The following is a 21979-nucleotide window of genomic DNA, read 5'->3' on the forward strand; positions in this document are numbered from 1 at the left end:
ATCAGGCCACACACCGCGGGCCAGACGGACACCAGATGTCCGCTCATCCTTACGGCGTACCCTCAATATCCTTAAGGACCCGTCATACATCCCAATAATTTGCTAGCTAAGGTCCTTCAGACCCAACAAACATCTGTTTTCCGAATCATTTCTAAAGGCTATTGTCTACTACGGCTTGACAAGGGAAAATTAGTTTTTCTCACGTACGATGCTTCCTACTAGTAATCGAGGGCGGCTAAGACCCTTCCTAGTCCACCAACCTTCGTTTATCCAATCAGAAGCAATGTATACTGTCCTCACTTTCCTGACCAAAAATGTCATGAACAAATCCGATGGTCCCGTGCGCTAGACACACACATCACTAGCTTTCCTACGACACAGCATCGTCACTGTAACTACTTCTCCTACGACATCAGGAGGGTCAAGTCAGCTACTTCTTCTATTTTTTCTAAGTCTAACTCACATCAACTATCCAAGTCAGTCTCGATCAAGCATCTCATCAAGCAGTCAACAAGTCGAATACAGTGAGTCGACAAAATCCATCATCATACGCGATAATACGACTAGAGACTCGCACTCACTCGCACTCACTCGCACTCACTCGTAATCATTCTATAACAAACATTCATTTTGTATTACACCGAAGTTGTTGGATTGTGAAAATATATAATAACCTGTTAGTAGCAGCGTTATCTTCAATTTAACTACCCTTATTATCCCAAAAGAAATAAGGGATCGAACGATTCGCGGCGTCGATTAATAAATCGTAACGGGACTTTACGACTCCCGTTGGCGCGCTTCCTCGATATCGTGTCTCCCCGCGAACGTGCGAAAACAGATCATCTAAAATTACTATGCGAATTTTACATGATCTAGATTGAACTGATTTGCAGGTTACGTAGTTCTTAGCTTGGCATAGTTTCCCAAAGACTAATTGATTGGTATAAACGTGGAGATGACTACGTGCGAGATCCAGATCCAGTGAGCCCTAATGCCATTTATCCTTCATTATTAATTAATAATTTTACTGAGTGAATATTGTTACTCTTGACATTTCGTATCCGTCACACTCTTTAAATTGACGTGTCCTTATATTTATTTCTGTGCAGGCGCGCAACAGTTCGCATCGGCGGGCGGAATCGTCCGAAAATGGCCTAACGTTGACGATCGAAAACGAGCGTAAATACGCGATCGTTCAAACCTTTGTTTGAATCATAAGCATGTACTTAATTCGCACTTAGTTATTACTTCTTTTGCCGAGAATAGATGAATAACAAATTATTAGGCAATAAAAGGGCAGGAATTCATTGAAATTGATTGATCAAAGTGTTGAACAAGTTCATACCATACCTGATTTTAATATGATTCTATCATATACGAATGCGAGGCTAAGGATTAAACGTATTGTACAAGTTCGTACTATCTATTCATAAAATATATATCCTACATATGTACGTAATATTATATCTCGCTATTAATTACCATTTAATATATAATTTTTTAAAAAGGCTTAAGTAAATACGTAAAAAAAATTTTAAGAACACCTGCATTATATTCAGTTCATACAGATGAACAGAAGTTATATAGAAGTATAGGATTCTTTATTTCGTCTACAATAATAATTGGTAATTGCACAGTTATATTCAATTATTAAACAATTGATATTTTTAGAAATTTCAATATCATAAATCGTAAAATTAATTTCAAATAGTAAAATAATATTTCTCTAAATTTTCGAAAATGTTTTAGTTATGAAGGTGTTAAATAAAAAGATTTGCAATTTTCGGATGTCGGCTAGTGAAACCTAACCCCTAATATCCGTGTTTACGTATACGAAATAAGATTGCACATATACTGAACATTGATGTAATAAAAAATTTATAAAATTGATTTAATTATAAACTTACTTAATCGTGATTTTGCTGTATTTGTATATAAATAAATAGAATTCAAATATTATCAAATATATAGCATTTCCTTTATGTGTCTGTTGTATACATTGTCACACATAAATTTAATAGGTTAAGTTTCCTTAAGTTTAATAAATACTATCACATGTCGCAACTAATTTATCTTAATATATCTAAGGAAAAGAATGGTTATTTTAAAACGCGAAGTTAACGAAGAAATAAAGATGGATAAAATTAGTGTATCAGAAAAGAAACGAGTAGAATCATTAAAACATAAGAAGCAAATTTTCAGAGCTAAAGAATTGGCAGTGCAGAATGCACTGAAGAATTTGGTAAACATGTTTAAATTAATTTTGTCCAACATTTTAAGCTTTTGTGTCATATTTTCCATATATCGTATTTATTTTTATAGGATAATAATTCAAATAAAAATAAAATAATATTTGATGATAATGATTATATCAATAAAATAGAAGAAATCAATAAAATCGAAGAAAAAGGAAAGAAAAGAAGACTTGATTTGTTTGATGATGATGACTATGATAGAAATGATGATGAGTCGGTTTGGGATGATAGTAAATTTGAAATTAACAAACATTTCACAGGGGAGGTAAGATATTTATATATATTCATATATAAATAAATTTTATAAATATTTAAGTCATTGATATTAATTGATTAATTCTAGTTTCTTAGAAGTAATATTATTTTGGGAAATGATGAACGGTTTAAACTTGACAAACGTTTCATAGAGAATGATAAAGAATCGGATAAAGATATTACTGAAGACACAGAAGGTGATGATAAAATTGATTTACAAAAAGAAAAGGAATTACAATTAGATATTTTAGAAAATATTCTAGGAGTACCAATTAGTTCAAAGAATAAAGATACAAATAAGGATGTAAAATTTCCAAAGTATGAATAAAATAGTTACTTATGTTAATCATAATATTAGAATTATAATAATAATTACTTACATAATTATGTATTTCTATATTACATTATTTAATTCTTTAGGAAAGGAATGATTAGATATGATCCTACAGAAAATGGTCATAAAGAATATGAAATTAATATAGAAAAATCTGAAACAGAAACCAAAAAAGTTAAGAAGAAGAAAAATAAGAATAATACAGATAACCTGATTGAAAATGCACCTGTGGAAGTGTCGAAAGATATATACTTTTCTGTGTCAGACTCACTATCAAAAAGCTTGAAAGAAGGAGGGCCATTCAGTTTATTAAAAACATTTGGGAAAGAAACAACTGATGAAAAAAGTTAATATTTACATAATACATTAATTAAAAAATTTATTTTATGATATTTATTACATTTATTTTTGTTCATAATTTTAGATGATAGTAGTAATATTTTAAATACGGAACCATTGAAGCCTCCAAAGATTCAATTAGGTTTTGACTCAAAGAATCCATTTAAATACGATTCTTCTGATGAAGAACATAACAGTAAGGAAGAATATACAAATAAAAAAGAACATACAAATAATGTGATAGTAGACACAAATAAGTTTTTTTTTGATAGTAATGATGTTCGTTTTAGTGGTACGCATTTTATATAAAATATAAATATTTATATTTCTATTTAAATAGAAAAATTAGAAGTAATAATTATTTTTTATATATTCATGTTTAATATATTTTAGAGGCAGAAAATTTTTTTTCAAAAGAACACGTGTCAGAAGATACGTTTAAAGAGCTTAGACAAGAAGTAAAACAAATTGTTCGTTCGAAAATTCGAAAAAATATGAAAAAGAAGCAACCTTGGGGATACAAAAAAAAAGTTAAAAAATCATCTTAAAATCTCTTTTATTAATCTTTTAAACATATAAACGAAGATGTTATGTTTATACAGTTGTTTTCAAATAAAAAAGATGCAACTTGTCAAGAAAATGTATCATATAAAACATTGTATGAAATATATCTCCTATACCATATAAAATATAAAATATTACACTTTTTTAACTGTGAATTAACATTTCTCTATCATTTGCATTTTCATTAACATTGTGCACTTCAGCAACAATGTATTTGTAGTAAGAAATTATTGTCTCTGTTTATGATCTTATCTTGTTACGACAGAATTTAGTCATTAAAGGTAAAATGTTACTGGTCCTTATTTAATCTCTGTCGCAGAGAGAAGAAAATACAAACACATATGTATTTCCTTAAATTATAATAATAATTAATATCTGTTGTTTTTAATTCTATAATTAGTCCTTTCGACCTATTTTACGACATGTTCTGTTAAGTAACTTTAAGAAGAGATCATGTGGAAGTCCACGAGATATTTGTTGTATATGTGTATGTAGTAAGTTATATGTTTCTTCTTCGTAAATAGCATAAGTATTTGATATACCAAGCTCCTGATAGAGTTGTTTTACACGATTTACTTTTTCTATATCAGATTGTCCATAGCACTCCTGTAAAGTATTTGTATGTTATTCGTATCTTTACTTAAAAAGAGATAATGAATACAAAATATTATTAGTGACATGTATACCTCAAGAATTTTCTTTTGCTCTGGTGTAGCACGTTGTAAAGCTACAACAATAAGCCATGAACATTTTCCCTCTGCTATATCTGTACCAGATTTTCCAATGTCTTCTATACTACCATAACAATCTAAATAATCATCTTTTACTTGAAAAAGATGTCCCATTTCTAACAAAATTGTTTTTGCTTGCCTATACATTTCGGGATCTGTTATACCAGCCTATAAATAATATGTAACTTTAGACATAATTGAAAAATGAAGATAAGATCTAAACTTTCTTTAGACAAATAATGTAGTTATAAGAATTAATAGAATTAAACTTACAAAACTCATAGCAGCAGTGGCTGGTAACACAAACGTATAGTAACCTGTTTTATATTTTACAATAGAATTATATCTATCCATTGTAAATAGATCTAGATTCGGTTTCTTTCCAAAATTTGTTGATAATAAATCTAGACATTGACCCATTTCCGTTTTTAAAGAAACCTGTAAATAATATAACATAGTATAAAAGTTGCTACTTTCTTAATTTAGCAAACAATATTTTTTATAAATAAAATAGTAAAAATATTATATGTTATCAAACAATTTTATTGATTTTTGCAAAAGTACAAAACAACAAAACCTATCTATCAAATCTGTAGTGGGTGTTTAGCATAATGATCGCCATAACTATTAAGACAATTTAGACAACCACAAAAATATTCCCACCTAGAGTTAATCGGTACCAAATCGGAATATTTTGTATATTATTGAGTACGAAAAATAATTACTTACGGATAGAAATTGTTCTAAGAGATTCACATAACATTCTTTTGTCTTAAAATGTTTCTTAAGGAGCTGATATATACACATTTCCAGCATTAAAGCGTCGTTAATAGCCGTTAATCCAATGTCATTGTATAGATACCAGCACGGTTGATTTCGTCGCATTTCTGAGTGATCTTGAATATCATCTACCATCAGCAAGAACGCTTGCAACTATAACACAAATATATAATCATATTATATAAATAATTTTTTAAGTCACCGGACTAAAAAGAAATTAATAAAGTGAATATGCTATGTACTATTGTAAATCCTAAAATAACATAAACTGGAAATGATAGAAGAAAAATTACAAACCAATTCTGTGCACCAGCCTAGTATACGAGTTAAACGAAGATTTTCTTCCGTTATTTGATCGGGAGGACTTAATGATTTGTATGCTTCTACAACCGTTAACGCTCTATTCTTCCCTCCACATGGAACATTGTATTGCAATACCTAAAAATTAAAGAAGAGGAAACAACTTTGTCAATAATATATCATTTTAAATGTAATACGTTTGAGAACAAATATAATTATATAAATTCAGAATATTGAATTGAGACACCCTGTATACGAAGAACTATAAGTATAATGTATCGTTCGTTAATGTGAAAATTTAAGAAAGAGAAAAGAAGAAAAAGAATACCTTCATTAGCCATTTGGTAACATCTGGTATGTCAAGATGACGACCAGCATCCGTGAGATCACGTACGATATCGGGCCATACAGCCATTAATTCACGACTTTCATCCTTAATCGATATAAATGATGTATTCGGAACCACTGAATATGTTCGTGCATCGGCATTGTTGAATCTAAAAGAAGACAAATTTTAATGACATTTTTCTATGTTAGGAATCATAGTGACAACTGAATTTATTTAAAAAGATACAACGATCTTTTAGTTTCTATTTTATTTTAAAAATTTACAATTTTAGAGATCATTAATGATTTAGAAATGCGTAAGAATTAATCAGAGAAATATATTACAAATAAATTATTATAATATGATTTCGAAATAAATATTAACAATATAGTAGTCAGCGGAAGTAAAACTTTTATTGCAGATCTAAGAATATCTTCTGTTAAATTGTTAAAAACTTAAATAGCAGAAGTACTATTCTTCCCTAATTAGATACATTATTTAAATATATTAGTGTAACTGGCACATTAATATCTCACATGGTATAGAATTTAATAATAATGTAACTTGTATTTCACTGATTAGAGGGCACTAATGTCTTTGTTTTCTTGTTAAGTTTTGAGTAAACATTTAACAAATTGAAAAGTAATTTAAAACTTCTAAAAAATCCACCAACACTTGATACTTGTTATCAAGAAAAAAATATCGAAATTGTTCTTTCGTTACGTCTAATCGGTACTCTCGGTGAACTAGAACATCAGAATTCTATACAATAATTTACTAGTTAATAATATTGTAATATAATACAATGAATTAATAATATAATTTATTATATATATGAAATATAATATTATAATATAATGAACTGAAATCAAGCAACAAGTTATCAGTTAGAGTCTTCTCTTTTACAATTTTTATCGGATGAGGTAATCATATAAGGTATAACATATCGATCAAAGACGAAAATCATAAACTTATCATTTTTAAAATTTACTTGTAAGCTTTGTGTATTGTCAAACTAGTTAATATGATGTGCAAGGATATTTATTAAAATACTGGTAACTTGCAACTTGTAAGTAAGTTGCGCAAAGGAACACAGACGATAGATACTTTGAGTTCATTTTGTCACGAGAAGTAAGCTTCTGTAAACTACTGTGAAACTAATGCAAAATATGTGGTTGAGTTTCATTGCATTCGATATATATATATATATATATATATATATATACACACACACACACGCGCGCGCGCGCGCACACACACACACACACACACACACACACACACACAACGACTACATCCATACTGACGATTTTTAAACAACTGCTTTGTCATGCAACACGTATTTTACTTATGCAATCTTATTATAATTACAAAAACCTTGTTACAAATGGGCATGTTCATACATATTATATATACATATTGTCAGTTTGAAAGCCGACAGTTTTATACAAGGCGATTCGTTTTCTGGTGGTCGTATCGAATCGCAGGTGTTGCATCATTTGATTGATAGCCAACGATTATTTTATATAGTTCGGAGATGGTAAAGAATTTAAGGGATGCTTCTACAAGTTAAAATAATACGAAAATATAGAATAAAGAACATTCGTTTGAGGCTTTATTCGTTTATTTATTTATCTAACTTGTAAAGATCCTATTAAAGCATCCCTGAAGATTTGCAAACCTCCCTACACGAACGAATATAGAACAGCCGAAGCGATAAGAAGTGCAGTGAGTCTCAAACTCAAAGCGACATATGTACAATGTCTTACAAAAGTATTTATACGTATTACCACAGAAACCTTTTATATATGCGTTATATGAACATTTTTTTATTTCATTAACGTATCAATTAAATATGACAGTCATAATTCTATTAATCAACCTGAAAATATGTGTAGAAGACATATGTATCTAGTAAAAAATTAGTAAACAGCATGAATAGCCATCTTAAATATATAATAAGTATTAAAGATGGTCTCCTAAAAATTCAGATTTATTAATATGAATGACTAAATAGATTCGTGATCTTTGCAAAATATATATCTCCAATTCTAATTTTTATATATAATTTTCAGAAATGTTTTGGTTTCAAATTTTAATAGGTAATAATAACCGAGTTTCATAACAGCACTAGCAAAATTTCAGTATTTTGTATAACAAACATAAAATGCTACTCCACAAAATTAAAAGATCGCTAAATTTTGACCAAAAAATGGTCGATCTTTGGACTGCTGCAAACTTGTGAAAAAAGCAACAGTATTCCTGAGCTCATTTTAAAGGGTGAAATCTCTACTTTCACATCCTTGAACTGAATTTTTTTCAAGAACTCTTTTATGCTATAAAACGGAGTGGAAAACTGAAGTTGCTTCTTACTTCTTCAAATTTTACAAACTCAAATGTCTGTATAGAGTTAAATAGTCTTTTTTCCAGTTCCTGTTTAGAATGATTTTGTAAAGAGAAGTCACCCCCTTACAACATACTAACTAAAAGGTTAACAACAATATTTTGTTGCCGTTTTATTGCACTTTAAATGATGTACACTATCTATTTTGGAATAACTCACGATACACCTCGAGGTTGATCCATGGTCGCACTTGTAGCGTGTCTGATGTATACACTTACATATAGATTGCGAAAAAAAATACGATATTTTACGTAATGAAAGAACTTTGAACATCAACGTAAGAATTGATTATGATTGTTATGATTATACTTTCAATTCGTATTTCAAAGAAGTCGATGAAAGTCAAAGTCTGTACCTATGAAATTCTTGTTTTTATACTTTTCATTTTACACGCCTTCTGTGTGTATAATATACATATACATGTATAATATGTTTATCACTTCATTTCTTTAAATTATGCGCGTATGTTCATAAGCTGTGATCATATGATTTTTCTTACAAAACTTCGCAAATTCTTCACAGACAGCGAATTCTTCTATGACAGCGAATGTCATAATCTTCTTTGCAAATTGAAATCACTATAACTGCCATAGCTTGAACTGCTCTACATTTATTTATGTAGAATTTATCAAGAGAAATCTACCAAATTTTAGGAATACTTTAGTCGATATTTACATGTTAGTAGCTAATAAATTAAACCACAAAAATTATTTTATTATTAATTTTTGTCTTATTTTAACTTGTAAAAGCACCCTTCAAATTTTCTATCATGTTTTTGAATTTTCTATTATATGTTGTTGAGCACCCTGTATATGTTATACAGAACACATATATATAAATAATTAGAATTATAATAAGAAACGAGAAAGAGATTCCATTTTGTCTCATTGTAGTAACTTATTTAATAGAGCGAAAATTAAATTTAAGATAAAGCTTCAAGTTAGTAATACTATCTTTATATACTGAACTTTACTGAATTTTTCAATACCTAAATCATTATAAATTTATATCTACTTTGAGAGACTATCCAATATAGTATGAGGTATCTCTTTGAAACCGTTAGCATTTATATTAATAGAAACATGATTTTTATATGAGTTACTTCATAGTAAACCCTGAAATGGCATCTTGAGTCAGTCAATTGTTATGTAAATAAAAACATGATTTTCATATGAATTAGTTCTACTTATCTAATAATACACTTACGGTCTACGATATGTCATTTCTTGAAGAAAATATTGAACCAGAAGAAATAGGAAGTGATCTTCTAGAGGTATAGTTATATTTGTATTTATTACATTATAATTTCCAAAAAAAAAAAAAAATAACATTAAAATTCAACCTAATACAAACATTTAAACATTATAAACATTTTATTACTTCTGATTGAAACTTTTCTATTTATTTTAATAAATTTATAAATATATCTTAAGATTACAAAATCATAAAATATAAAATCTCAGAATGACGAAGAGGAAATGGGTTCTGAAATAAGTAAATCCATTACAGTGATTCTAAAAGCAATAACACATCGTGGAACTCAAACAATAATAAAATGTAACCCTAATGAGACCAAAGAGAATTTCATCAATATGATTATTAATACTGAAATATAATTAAATAGTACTGTATAAGTATAGTACAGAATTTATCATTTATAACCAGTTTCAATATTTGTTATGGTATAATAATTTACATATTTAATTTGTATTTACATATTAAAATTAATTTGAAACGTTAAAAGATAAAAGATAATTTGAAAAGATAAAAAATGATATTTCACATATTAATACAGAAATATTTAGTAAGTAAACCTTGAAATAAATTTAATATATTATAATGTAAAAAATATATAATTGCACATTCTTATATTAGAAATATTCTGTATTATAATAAATCATCCAATGAATTTACTTTTTAAAATATAATGACATATCTCATTTTTATATGTATGTCTTATTTTCTGGATTCAAAAAGTAACTTATAGGATGTACATATTTCTTATCAAATTACATCTTATTTAAATATTGTCTTATCGCAGACTTTATTCGATCATTTAAGTGATAAAATAATACACATAACAGATTTGTATTCTTTAAATATCATACAATAGCACATAATAAGCATAATAGCATAATAAATTCAACAAAATCCACTTTTTTACATGATTTAATTATTTTCTCTATCATTTTAATCGTAAGATTTCTCTTATTTCCAGTTATATTTGCATAAATCAGAAATTCTTTCTATAGATATAATAAAGTGGTAAATACAGCTAATTAAGATAACTACTATTGGGAGAATATTGTTTCAGTCACTTATACAAGATTGCTACCATATCATACCAAAGAACTTATGTTTAACAGATATATTTTATCACAAAGTAATAAATTAGTATTTTGCAAACTGTTTAAAATATTAAAGCAATTAAGATAACTCTGAAATTGATAAAAATTATTTAACCTCACTTAAATTTATATTTCTGTTTTTATATTTTAACATGAATATTTATCCTTACTAGATATTTAAAGAATTCTTTAATTCAAATATATTATTAAAAATATAATATTAAATATATAATGTATTCAAATATATTAAAATCTGTGTTTCCAAAATACATACTAAAAGCACGTATGATAATTATCATTATATTATACTTATAATATTATTATGGTAAAATAAAATTAATAAGCAAAAAATTCTGCTTACCTAAAGTATTCCAAAGAGGATATATTTGTATTATAATAAAAGTATCGTATGCTTGATTCTTTATATATCCACCATAAAGGATTGTTTCTTATATTTATTACGTTAACAAAATTTTGTGAAATATTACGCTTAAACAATGACAGAGCGGTATGTTTCGGTATAATAGAAAACATGTTTACTATATCTGTATGTAATATGTCTTTACCGTAACCTCGACTTACAAAACATTGAAGGATAATTACAGCACTTGAGTGTATAAAATTTTGTTTCTCATATATATATGTTTGTACATACAAATCTAGACTATGTACGGTAAGAATATATAATGGTAAAAATAATATATTGTACATAAAGGCAATTTAACGAATTCTTATTTCAAAAAGGCATCAGAGGAAGATTAAAATTATGGATCGTACATTCGACGTAAATAAAATATATTTCTACATAGCTGAAGATATATGTAAAATATAATAATATGTATTGTGCAATGTAATAAAAATCATTATGTATTTATACATGTTTCTTTGAATTTAAATTACAATAATCATATAGTATGTTTAAAGATGGCAACATATTATAATACATATCTATTTTAATATTGCCTTTATAAAAATTATATTTTTCTATAATATTAAAAGATCTGTAATAGAAAAGGATATTTGAAATCGTATCTCCTATATTTAACCTTTAAACAATTTAATTTGTTTATTTAACCTTCAAAAGTATTATAGAATAATGCATGTTTCGCACCAGAAAAAAGATTAAGTTATATAAGATATAAATCTCTCTCTATATGAAAAATTTACTAATTTTAAATAATAATAATTATCAAATTATAAATAATTTATAACAACATGTTTTAAACTGAGGTGTACATGACTTGAAGTTCGTACAACTTGTAATTGCACATGTATATCATTTATTTTATTGTATACGATTTATTTGGAAATAAAACTTTGTATGGAGAAATGTTATCTCATATTTTTAATTTAATTTTTTCACGTATAATTATGATACATATATCACAAATGTCTTTCCGTTATGTTAAATCTCTACTCTTAATTTGAGAAAATTGGAAATTTCAGACAGATTTATGTAATTAACAAGATTACTTTATTGTCATTTATTATTTTTTACTTTAAATATAGTTATATATTTTTTTTTTAAATGTAAACTAATTTTTTTTTTCATAAAGATAGTGCATATAATTGCTTAAAGTGGTTTAAACAGTCAAAATGAATGAAATATAATCTTTTATAAATATATTTTACTTTATGTTATTACAATACTATATATATACATGTGTGTGTGTGTGTGTGTACTGTTTTTAAAGCATCCTATAGGTTCTCGTGTAAGATGATTGTATAATTATTCTTTGTTTAATTTTATTTACTTGTTTCCATAAAAAAATTCGAAATTTTGCAATATTCCTTTTTAAATATTATTTATTTACTACACTATGTTGGTTGCTACAAAATTTTCTATGAAGACAAACGTGATCATAAAAACTATTTATTGAAAGGTATTCTATTAGAAGGAGCTGGTAATCTATATTTTGCTAATTCCACTTCTGCTTCTCCGAAAGTGTCTATATGATAACAAAAATACTCTGGATTTTTATATTCTTTATCTTTAGCAGCACGAGGTCCAACAGCTGAAAAGTAAAATTTAAAAAACGATATAATATGAACAAAAATACTGAAAATATAACTAATTCTTAATGTAAAACCTATAAAAATTATTAATCATCTTAAAAATACACCTATGTGAATTTATAAATATTTAAGGAGCAATTATATATTTGCATTTACTGAGACACTAATCTATTAATTTCATTTATATCTTTGGGTGACTAAACTTTTTGCAAAATGATATTTATTTACTGAATTATCCAATGTGTTGAATTTTTTACTTTGTTTTTCATTTAAAGATGAAGATTTTTTCCTTTCATTTGAAGGAAAAAATCTTATACTTTAAGAGCATAAAGAAAAATTTTCACGTTGCTTTATATTATAATAGTTATTAAATATAATAATTATAATAATTTATAATAATAATTTTATTTTATTAAAATATATAATGATAAATTATAATAACATATATTATTAAATATATCTGTCTTACGTGTATTTGGAATTTTACAACATTTCTCACTGAGTCCTGCAACATTTGGTTTAATCTTCAATGTGCTACTCTTTGCTCGTGAGCTTAAATACCTTAATAATATTAAATTCTGTTTCTGAAATAATTAGTATCTTTTAATGATTTGTTGATTGAACGCAAATAACTAAAATGTTTGTTTTTTATAATAGGTTACATTTTGAGAAAACTTAGCACTATACCTGCTTTAACAAGTCGTTTAAATTTAAACGTAACATTTTCTTCTAATAATATTAATAATTTTTCTATATCTCTTTGACAAATAAAAATCCTTTATATTTATATAACGACGTATTGAAACTAAAATGCGTCAACGTTCACTACCGTTAGTAACATCGCCATATTCAATTATATGTGCACAGTTGCTAAAAATAAGTTGTATTTGCTTTTAAGGAGGCTATTAAATTGTAAACATATTTCATGTAAAAATATTTCGAACTTTTCTATTTTAAGTTGATTTTATCTAATACATATGTCAAATGATAACGTATTTTGAACGTGTTTTGATATTGATGTTATGATATTGTCTACTGACAATAGTTCCATTTACAAAAACTAATTTGCGTTGTATTTTTACGTGGTCATTCAGAAATTTGGGGAATTTCAGGCTGATTTATTATGCGTGGAGTGTAAAAGCATTCTGCTCGTGTTCGTGAAATTTGAAATTGGACAATTTAGTCATTTAGGTCATTTAAAAATGAGCAGGAAATGTTACACATCCTATTAAGTAACCAGTAATAATTCTGTCATTTAATCAATAAATCTCTTATCAAATTCCTTTTGGTCGTTGCCTCGGCTACCCAGCTGTGCAATTAATTTTTACCGCGTTAAAATTTACACTGCAAGAAGCCACTTAACAGTGCGCATATTGTAAAGGTAGTTTTACATGTGTAACGATATTAGGGTAGGTATTTCAATCAAATTCATGCGGTAGTGTCACAGCTTTGCGGAGGAAATACAAAATTCTTTTCATTTCAAGTGCCGTCTCTTTGATATATTAAAAAATTTGCCAGAATTAAACGTAGTTTTAATTTTAGTTTATTATTTAATTTAAAGAGAATTAAACATAACTAGTTAAATAACATAGCTGTAGCTATGCAAATCTATTATAAAAGTTCTTCATGCCACGTAATGGAGAAATAGAAAGGCATATAGCTTGTTTCATATAACCAATCAAAGGCGGCACTGAAGTACAATAGCGTGTCAAATATAGATGTCAAATTTTGCTTCGTACAATAATTAATATTATATTATGGTATATTTATAATTTCTATTTCTAATTTTTCATCAGAGAATCTTTACTTGTAATACTTGGAAACATTTGTGCACATTTGTATATTAAAACAGTGATTTGCAAATCAATGATTCGATTTAAAATGTATTATTAAATAAAATCTAAAAATTTGTCTCTATAATTTGTCTAAGATGATTACATGAATTGAATGTAAAACAAAATAATTTCACTTTAGGATTTGAAGAGAGATATAACAGACCTGTGGGGTAAAGAGGGTGACAATCCAGTTTCTTTGCTTGTGCTAGGAATGAAAATACCCCTGGCAGCGGGCATTTGTGGTGGAATAGCACTTCAAGCTTCAAAAGGTATATTGGAGACCCCTGCTACGTTTGGAAGAATGGCATATGTTACATTTCCTTTGTGTGGTTTAACTTTTTACTATCTTGCTGGTAGTTATATAACAAGACAAATAAGGGGAACAGAAGGTCCATTTAATAATCTAATGGGAGGTGAGGGAAGTCTTCTTCTATAATACATTATTACTAAATGAAATTATTTTACATGATTGTTTTATAATTTATAACATGAAATAAAAATAATGTAAAAATCCTTATTAATAATAGACAATATTTTAAAATAACAATATTTTTTGCAGTATATTGTACTTTTCCGGTGCTTCGAAAATTCATGCCTTTGGGACATACTGTGGCATTTCTATATTTTGTTACTATACCTTTCTATGCAGTGGTACGTGATTTTTATGTAACTAAGAGTAGATTGAATCTTAAGGACACTCTGCTTTATGGAGTGCAATCAAGGGGTCTTTACATTGATGAGTGGCAAAAAAAGCCATCAGAACACTATGTTAAGCGTGAATCATATAATCTATTTACAGTTCCTTCCAAGTAAAGCAATGATAAACTGAATATAACATATAGTTTATTGTAGTCACATTTATTGTATATTTATTCATATATAATTTCAATAAATACAAAAATCCTAAACTATGATTAATTTAGGTTAATGTTTCCCCTTTTGTGACCTGGAAAATAATAATTGTAGAAAATATAATACATGTCATATATTTTTCATAACGTGCAAATCATAATTGATCCAAATTATAAATGGTAACTTACACATGCTTCCAGATATTCGATTCTTCTTTCTAGAGTTGTAAGTTTTTCGTTGAGAACAGCTATTCTTGATCTGCAAGACATATCTAACACAATAAAGTTAATTGATTGTAAGTAATAAAGTAAGCTTCATACAATGTTAATTTTATTTAAAGCGTCTTTGTGGATTTTAGTAATTCAAGAAAATGATAAAAGAGGAAGCAATAAGGTTATGAAAAGATTCATGTAAGTCAGAATTGTCAAAACATGTACCTATACTCTATGTAAGTAAGAAAGCAATCTAGTTATGGATGTATCCAAATGCAATTGCTTGATAAAATCAATGGTTTTTAGTTTAGAAGTACAAAACAAATGATTTCTTTGATCACGATATAAAATAGTTTATAATTTTCTATAAAATATTTTTGTAAAATATTCCACATGAATGAATATTATTCAATAACCTTTTAAATAATTACCAAAGGAATTGAGAAAGTCAGTTATCTTTTTGATGCTACCAGTTATAACTTCGATGTATTCTCGATTTGCCCAGTCTTGTTGAATCTGTTTTTGGATAGCCTCCCGATGTACGGCAGCCATATTTGAAGTATTGCGATGTTTGAAGAAATTAATTAATGTTATCTGATATTACATTATACGTTCGTTATAGACTTAAATAATGAACAGTAGTTATTACATTTTTCATAGTCAAGGTATTTAGATACATTTATGTATACATATATAACTAACGCAAAACGCGCTTTTTACTGATTTGCCATAAGTGAATGAAATAATGAACCAATATGTATACATACATTTTCAGATAATATATATAAACATATTTTGTAACAAATTCATTCAATTACATTTATATTGTTTTTAAGAAGTGTTCCGAAGTTTTAATAATATTTTTCTAAAAATTCATTACAATTTTAGATTAATCTAGATTAATTTAGCTTACTCTAGTTTAGTTAAGCTTAATGTATTCCTTTTGATTACAATGTCATTCACTACAAATAGCTAAATAGAATTGTAAATATTAGATATATTCGAATATATAAAAAAGGAAGTCACTAGATTCGAGTCATATGTCAATAATAAATTACACAATTTTGCTTAAATAATTGAATATCTTGGATTTAACGCTTAAACGTGATATATATATTTATATTAGAGAGAAAGTTTTTTTTCTGCATGTACATAATCCTAGATAATTTACTTTTATATTTTCTATATGTTCGTTTTTCTTGCGTTTGTTATCTGAAACTTTAATTGTAACTTTTATGTACGATATTTAAATATTAATTTATAAAATAATATTCCATCATTTTTTCTTGTGGTATAAGAATATAGCTATATCATTTATTTGTAAGCAACTATCGTATATCAAAAATTATCTGTTATTTCCGTAAATGTATCTGTATATAATAATAATCGCAAAAAATATTTCGTACATATTTCATAATTTTATATTGCAATATTTTTTATTATTATTTGAATGAAATGTTTAAGCTACAAAATTAATATATTTTGAGCTATTTTGAGCTAATATATATTAAGCTAAGAAATAAATATATTTTGTAGTTAATAGTATGTATTTTATTATAATAATAATACTTTCTTTTCGGATATGTACAGTTTATAAATGCATTTTATGTATAGTATGAAGCACCAGATATATAGCACCTTAGTAGTAACTCGCCATTATTCGTATTTACATGTACTGCGATGGTGGACTTTACAGTAAGGAAGGATGCAAATTAATGTATGTTGAATACAATTTGTGTAAATATTTTTATGGTATAAACTAAATAAGTAGCTTCTAATCTTAATTATGTTAGTTACATTAGTTACCTTACCTGAGTTGAAATTAAATAATTTTTGATGATAAATGAAATAATTAAAATTTTGTGAGATTCCAATTCTGTTGAAGAAAATGATAGCTATTCATGTATAAATGTAACGAGTATAAGAAAAAATTGATGCAAAGTTTCTATTATTTGAAAATAGAATCTAAAAGTTCACAATATGTTTACGTGTTAAAAATCTTCTGCAATTTAATTAAATTAAACAAATAATGTTGATAGATTAGTAATGAAATTAATTGGATTTATATTTTATGATGTCAAAATGAATGCTTAATATTTTATTATATATTTTACATATAGAAATTTGCAGAATTTATTTTCATATTTATTTTCGGAACTTTACTTTTTGTTAGGTACATATTTTATGTAAGGAGTGTTATGACTTTGGGAAGATATTGTTTTTTGTCAATAGTTGACTATACGTCTTTATTATCTAAAAAGTGGTGGATTCGGAATCTTGGAATAAGATCATATTTATCTCAACGTAGTTTCATGTCTCTAACTATACAGCGATTAAACAGGTAGAACACACAAACATACATTCATGTAATATTTGTAGTAACCTTTCATTTAATAAAAGTATATTAAAACGATGTCAATGAAAATAAGTAGTGTTTTGTTCATTAATTTATATCACAATTATTTACATGTCCTTGTTTATTCTTTTATTTTAAATCTTCCATTTGCAATTTTTATATGTTTTATAAATATATGCACCAAAGTCAAATATATTGATAATTAATTTTCTAATTTTAAATCTTATAGGATAAACCAAAGATCACTGACAGTTTCATTATTTGCAAATATGGCATCAACCAATAATTCAGGAAATATGCCGATACAAAAAAAGAATCGTTTGAGTTTAGAAAAGTCACCATATTTACTACAGCATGCTACTAATCCAGTTGATTGGTATCCATGGTGTGACGAAGCATTGGAAAAAGCAAGTAAAGAGAACAAGTGTATCTTTTTATCTGTTGGCTATTCTACGTGTCACTGGTGTCATGTTATGGAAAAAGAATCTTTTACAAATAAAGAAATTGCTGAAATAATGAATAAGAATTTCATTAATATAAAAGTAGACAAGGAAGAGAGACCAGATATCGATAGGATATACATGACTTTTATACAAGCAAGTAAATGTGATTACATTGTATTTTAAACAAATATGATATAGATTAAAAGCTATCGTTTCACATAGGCAACAAGTGGTCATGGTGGATGGCCAATGAGTGTCTTTCTTACCACTGATTTAAAACCTATAGTTGGAGGGACTTATTTTCCTCCAGAAGATACATTTAGACAAACAGGATTTAAGACAATTTTACTCAGTGTTGCCCAAAAGGTATAAATATCTTTAGTTCTTAAGAATTATTTGATATAGTATAAATACATAGCGTTTAATAAACAAATCATATTCCATTCAAGTGAATTTAAGACATATTATAGTTAGATTAATACGTTATATCAATATCGGTTTCTTTATATTTCATATTTTTTAGTGGAATCAATCCAGAAGTAAACTTACAGAGATTGGATCTACCAATCTTGAAACTTTACACAGTATTTCTAAAATTCCAGATTCACTTAAGGTAAATTAATAAATAATAAATTGTTGTACTCTTGTTTAAGCTATTTCGTAAAAGAATTGTGATTATTAATGAATAATGATTTCTTTACATAGGTACATGATATACCTTCATTGGAATGTAGTAAAATTTGTATTCAGCAACTTGTAAATGAATTTGAACCGAAATTTGGTGGGTTTGGCTCTACGTATAACATGCAATCACCAAAATTTCCACAGCCAGTAAATTTTAATTTTTTATTTCATATGTATGCACGTCAACCCAATGTGGAGTCTGTACGACCTTGCTTGTATATGTCTGTTTACACTTTAAAAAAAATGTCTTTTGGTGGTATTCACGATCATGTAGGTCAGGTAAGAATTTTAATCCTAATTAGCTATTAAACAAAATATTCACGATGTTAGCTCCAAAATAATTTGTAATAATGTTTACTATTTTTAAATAGGGTTTTTCTAGATATGCTACAGACGGCGAGTGGCACGTTCCACACTTTGAAAAAATGTTGTACGATCAGGGTCAGTTAATGAAATCATATGCAGATGCATATCTTGTAACTAAAGATAATTATTTTGCCGAAATTGTTGATGATATCGCTACATATGTAATAAGAGATCTTCGTCACAAGGTATTATATTTGCTCTGTTTTCAGAATTATATGTACATTAACATTTATCTATTTTATGTTTTTTTAGGAAGGTGGGTTTTATAGCGCTGAAGATGCAGATTCTTATCCTATGCACGATACACATGCGAAGAAGGAAGGTGCTTTTTATGTGTGGTCTGCTGTGGAAATTAAATCACTTCTAAATAAAGAAGTTTCTGATGAAAATCATGTTAAACTTTCGGATATTTTTTGTCGCCATTTCAATGTAAATGAATCAGGAAATGTAAAATCGCATCAAGTATGCTATATACTTTATCTTATTTCTATAATTAATTTCTACTCTATGTCTAAATATATAATTGATAACCTGTTACTTATCAGGATCCACATGGAGAGATGGGACAAAAAAATGTATTAATAGCATACAATGAAATTGAAGAAACTGCTAGATATTTCAATCTTCCAATTGAAGAAACTAAAATGTATTTGAAAGAAGCATGTTCCATGTTATATAAAGTTAGATCTGCAAGGCCGCGGCCTCACTTAGACGATAAGATCATTACATCATGGAATGGTAAAGAGTTACGAACAATATATTTTCTACATATACTTTACGCTAATATATGTTTTTTTAACTGCTAAATTAATAAGCAACCTGGATTTAGGTCTTATGATAAGTGGTTTAGCTTTTGGGGGAGCGGCAGTAAATAATAAACAATACATTGAGCACGCGGCAGATGCCGCAAAATTTATTAAAGAATATCTTTTCGATGAAACCAAGAATATATTACTTCATAGTTGTTACCGCGACGAAAAAGGCACGATTACACAAATGTACGTATATTATCGCTATTAAATTACGCGGCGTATCATAATGTACATTTTAATATTTATTATTTTTAGGAGTACACCCATACCTGGATTTTTAGACGATTATGCGTTTGTTATAAAAGGGTTGTTGGATTTATACGAATCTGATTTAAACGAGGAGTGGCTGGAATTTGCCGAGAAATTGCAACATCTTCAAGATCAGTATTTTTGGGATGAAACAAATGGAGGATATTTCTTAACAACATCGAGCGATCCAAGTATAATTCTCAGGCTTAAAGAAGGTATATTTAAGTATTTTCAAGATAATCTTAGTTTAGCAATTACAGTTTTCATGGTTTTATATGATACGTCTGATGGTTGTGATTGCGTTCAGCTATGAAATCAAAGAAACCAACATTCTGCGGTATAGCTGAAAGTAATTCAAATATTTATAGCAGCGCCTGCTCAATGTTTCATTACGTCCAGTCGTTAAGTTCATCAGACTGTGATAGTTGCGTTTAGTATTAGGTCGTAACACGAATGGAAGAAAAAGATCAGATATGTATTTGAAGATTTATAATTTCACATATAGTTTATGACGGAGCGGAACCATCCGGTAACTCGATTGCCGCTGAAAATTTGCTGAGGTTGGCAGATTACTTAGGTTGTGACGAATTCAAGGATAAAGCTGCTCGTCTGTTCGGAGGATTCAGATATTTGCTGATGCAGAGACCTGTTGCGGTTCCACAACTAACATCAGCACTCGTACGCTACCATGATGATGCAGCGCAAGTGCGTGCAAACTTATATGCATCGAGCATATTCAATTTTCAAAAACTTGATGAGCTTTTGAAACGATTGCGTGTATATGTCGTGTTTTAGATTTATGTGGTTGGAAAACGAGGTGCCAAGGATACCGATGAGCTACTTCGCGTTATATATAAACGTTTGATACCCAACAGGATTCTTCTCTTAATTGATCCCGATGAAACGAACAGCGTGTTATTGCGTAAAAACCAACATCTCAGAAATATGAAATCTCTGAATAATCGAACAACTGTATATGTATGTAAACATCGCACGTGTTCGTTGCCTGTTACGAGTCCTGAACAATTAGCAACATTGCTAGATGAACAGAAATAAGATCCTTACTAATTAGTAACTAAGTTTACTAAAAAAGCCGATTCTGTATCGTTTTTGATGGTGAGAGTAGAGAAATAGCAAAATAATACAATTTAACGAATCTCAAGTTACATGTACGTACTGTATCATAATTTGCAGCAGCATCAATGGAATTTGTTATATTATTAAGAATAACACTTGTTGGACATGCTTGTACATATAAATGTTTTTTCTTTGAATAAAATAAATGTGTACAAATAATTGCGTACGACTCATTTTTAATTTCTACACCCAACGATTTAATATGGTAATGATAAATATATCATATTTACAATTAAACCATAATCATTTTTCATATATCGGTTCTTGATTACTGGCGAACTTTTGTTGGGAACGATACATAATACGGTGCCTACCGCAAAATCTCGCGTTGAATTCCAACCGAAAATAGACACGGTATATGAACCACTAGAGGAAGAGA

General features: G+C 27.7%; 6 protein-coding genes across 15 annotated transcripts; 3 read left to right on the top strand and 3 right to left on the bottom strand.

The window, feature by feature from the left end:
• Positions 1–370: 370 nt before the first annotated feature.
• On the top strand, positions 371–4121 carry LOC117213281 (nucleolar protein 8). Of its 2 annotated transcripts, none has more exons than XM_033458651.1 (7): positions 371–524; positions 2089–2242; positions 2323–2520; positions 2599–2828; positions 2931–3190; positions 3269–3475; positions 3577–4121. In XM_033458651.1, exons 2-7 carry the CDS (start codon positions 2096–2098, stop codon positions 3729–3731), a joined length of 1197 nt encoding a protein of 398 aa, XP_033314542.1. In that variant the 5' UTR covers positions 371–524; positions 2089–2095; the 3' UTR covers positions 3732–4121. The 2 variants fall into 2 exon arrangements, with proteins under 2 accessions (XP_033314542.1, XP_033314547.1); XM_033458656.1 differs by lacking the exon at positions 371–524 and adding an exon at positions 1458–1625.
• LOC117213223 (farnesyl pyrophosphate synthase) lies at positions 3932–11231 on the bottom strand. Of its 5 annotated transcripts, none has more exons than XM_033458591.1 (7): positions 11000–11231; positions 5887–6055; positions 5556–5696; positions 5208–5411; positions 4752–4916; positions 4434–4646; positions 3932–4353 (listed from the first exon to the last, which is right to left on the bottom strand). In XM_033458591.1, the coding sequence occupies exons 1-7, from the start codon at positions 11170–11172 to the stop codon at positions 4144–4146; spliced, it is 1275 nt and encodes a 424-aa protein (XP_033314482.1). In that variant the 5' UTR covers positions 11173–11231; the 3' UTR covers positions 3932–4143. The 5 variants fall into 5 exon arrangements, with proteins under 5 accessions (XP_033314482.1, XP_033314487.1, XP_033314489.1 ...); XM_033458596.1 differs by lacking the exon at positions 11000–11231 and adding an exon at positions 8450–8487; XM_033458598.1 differs by lacking the exon at positions 11000–11231 and adding an exon at positions 6994–7102.
• A 1015-nt stretch (positions 11232–12246) lies between these two features.
• On the bottom strand, positions 12247–13999 carry LOC117213330. The gene is made up of 3 exons (XM_033458689.1): positions 13342–13999; positions 13124–13238; positions 12247–12653 (listed from the first exon to the last, which is right to left on the bottom strand). The coding sequence occupies exons 1-3, from the start codon at positions 13375–13377 to the stop codon at positions 12508–12510; spliced, it is 297 nt and encodes a 98-aa protein (XP_033314580.1). The 5' UTR covers positions 13378–13999; the 3' UTR covers positions 12247–12507.
• Positions 14000–14303: 304 nt separating this feature from the next.
• Positions 14304–15400, top strand: LOC117213310. The gene is made up of 3 exons (XM_033458674.1): positions 14304–14414; positions 14629–14902; positions 15049–15400. Exons 1-3 carry the CDS (start codon positions 14412–14414, stop codon positions 15300–15302), a joined length of 531 nt encoding a protein of 176 aa, XP_033314565.1. The 5' UTR covers positions 14304–14411; the 3' UTR covers positions 15303–15400.
• LOC117213337 (probable protein BRICK1-B) lies at positions 15259–16349 on the bottom strand. 2 transcript variants are annotated; one of them, XM_033458696.1, is made up of 3 exons: positions 15985–16349; positions 15530–15612; positions 15259–15435 (listed from the first exon to the last, which is right to left on the bottom strand). In XM_033458696.1, exons 1-3 carry the CDS (start codon positions 16103–16105, stop codon positions 15409–15411), a joined length of 231 nt encoding a protein of 76 aa, XP_033314587.1. In that variant the 5' UTR covers positions 16106–16349; the 3' UTR covers positions 15259–15408. The 2 variants fall into 2 exon arrangements, with proteins under 2 accessions (XP_033314587.1, XP_033314585.1); XM_033458694.1 differs by having other exon boundaries at positions 15313–15435; positions 15970–16140.
• LOC117213127 (spermatogenesis-associated protein 20) lies at positions 15648–21555 on the top strand. Of its 4 annotated transcripts, none has more exons than XM_033458474.1 (13): positions 15648–15751; positions 17727–17894; positions 18139–18505; positions 18575–18718; positions 18876–18965; positions 19058–19315; positions 19408–19587; positions 19655–19864; positions 19948–20140; positions 20232–20400; positions 20470–20678; positions 20969–21168; positions 21259–21555. In XM_033458474.1, exons 1-13 carry the CDS (start codon positions 15663–15665, stop codon positions 21517–21519), a joined length of 2538 nt encoding a protein of 845 aa, XP_033314365.1. In that variant the 5' UTR covers positions 15648–15662; the 3' UTR covers positions 21520–21555. The 4 variants fall into 4 exon arrangements, with proteins under 4 accessions (XP_033314365.1, XP_033314381.1, XP_033314374.1 ...); XM_033458490.1 differs by lacking the exon at positions 15648–15751 and adding an exon at positions 16104–16223 and having other exon boundaries at positions 17732–17894; XM_033458483.1 differs by lacking the exon at positions 15648–15751 and adding an exon at positions 17179–17270.
• Positions 21556–21979: the final 424 nt, after the last annotated feature.

The sequence above is a fragment of the Bombus bifarius genome, unplaced genomic scaffold (assembly GCF_011952205.1).
Source record: "Bombus bifarius isolate JDL3187 unplaced genomic scaffold, Bbif_JDL3187 scf7180000007970, whole genome shotgun sequence".
Lineage (NCBI taxonomy): Eukaryota > Metazoa > Arthropoda > Insecta > Hymenoptera > Apidae > Bombus > Bombus bifarius.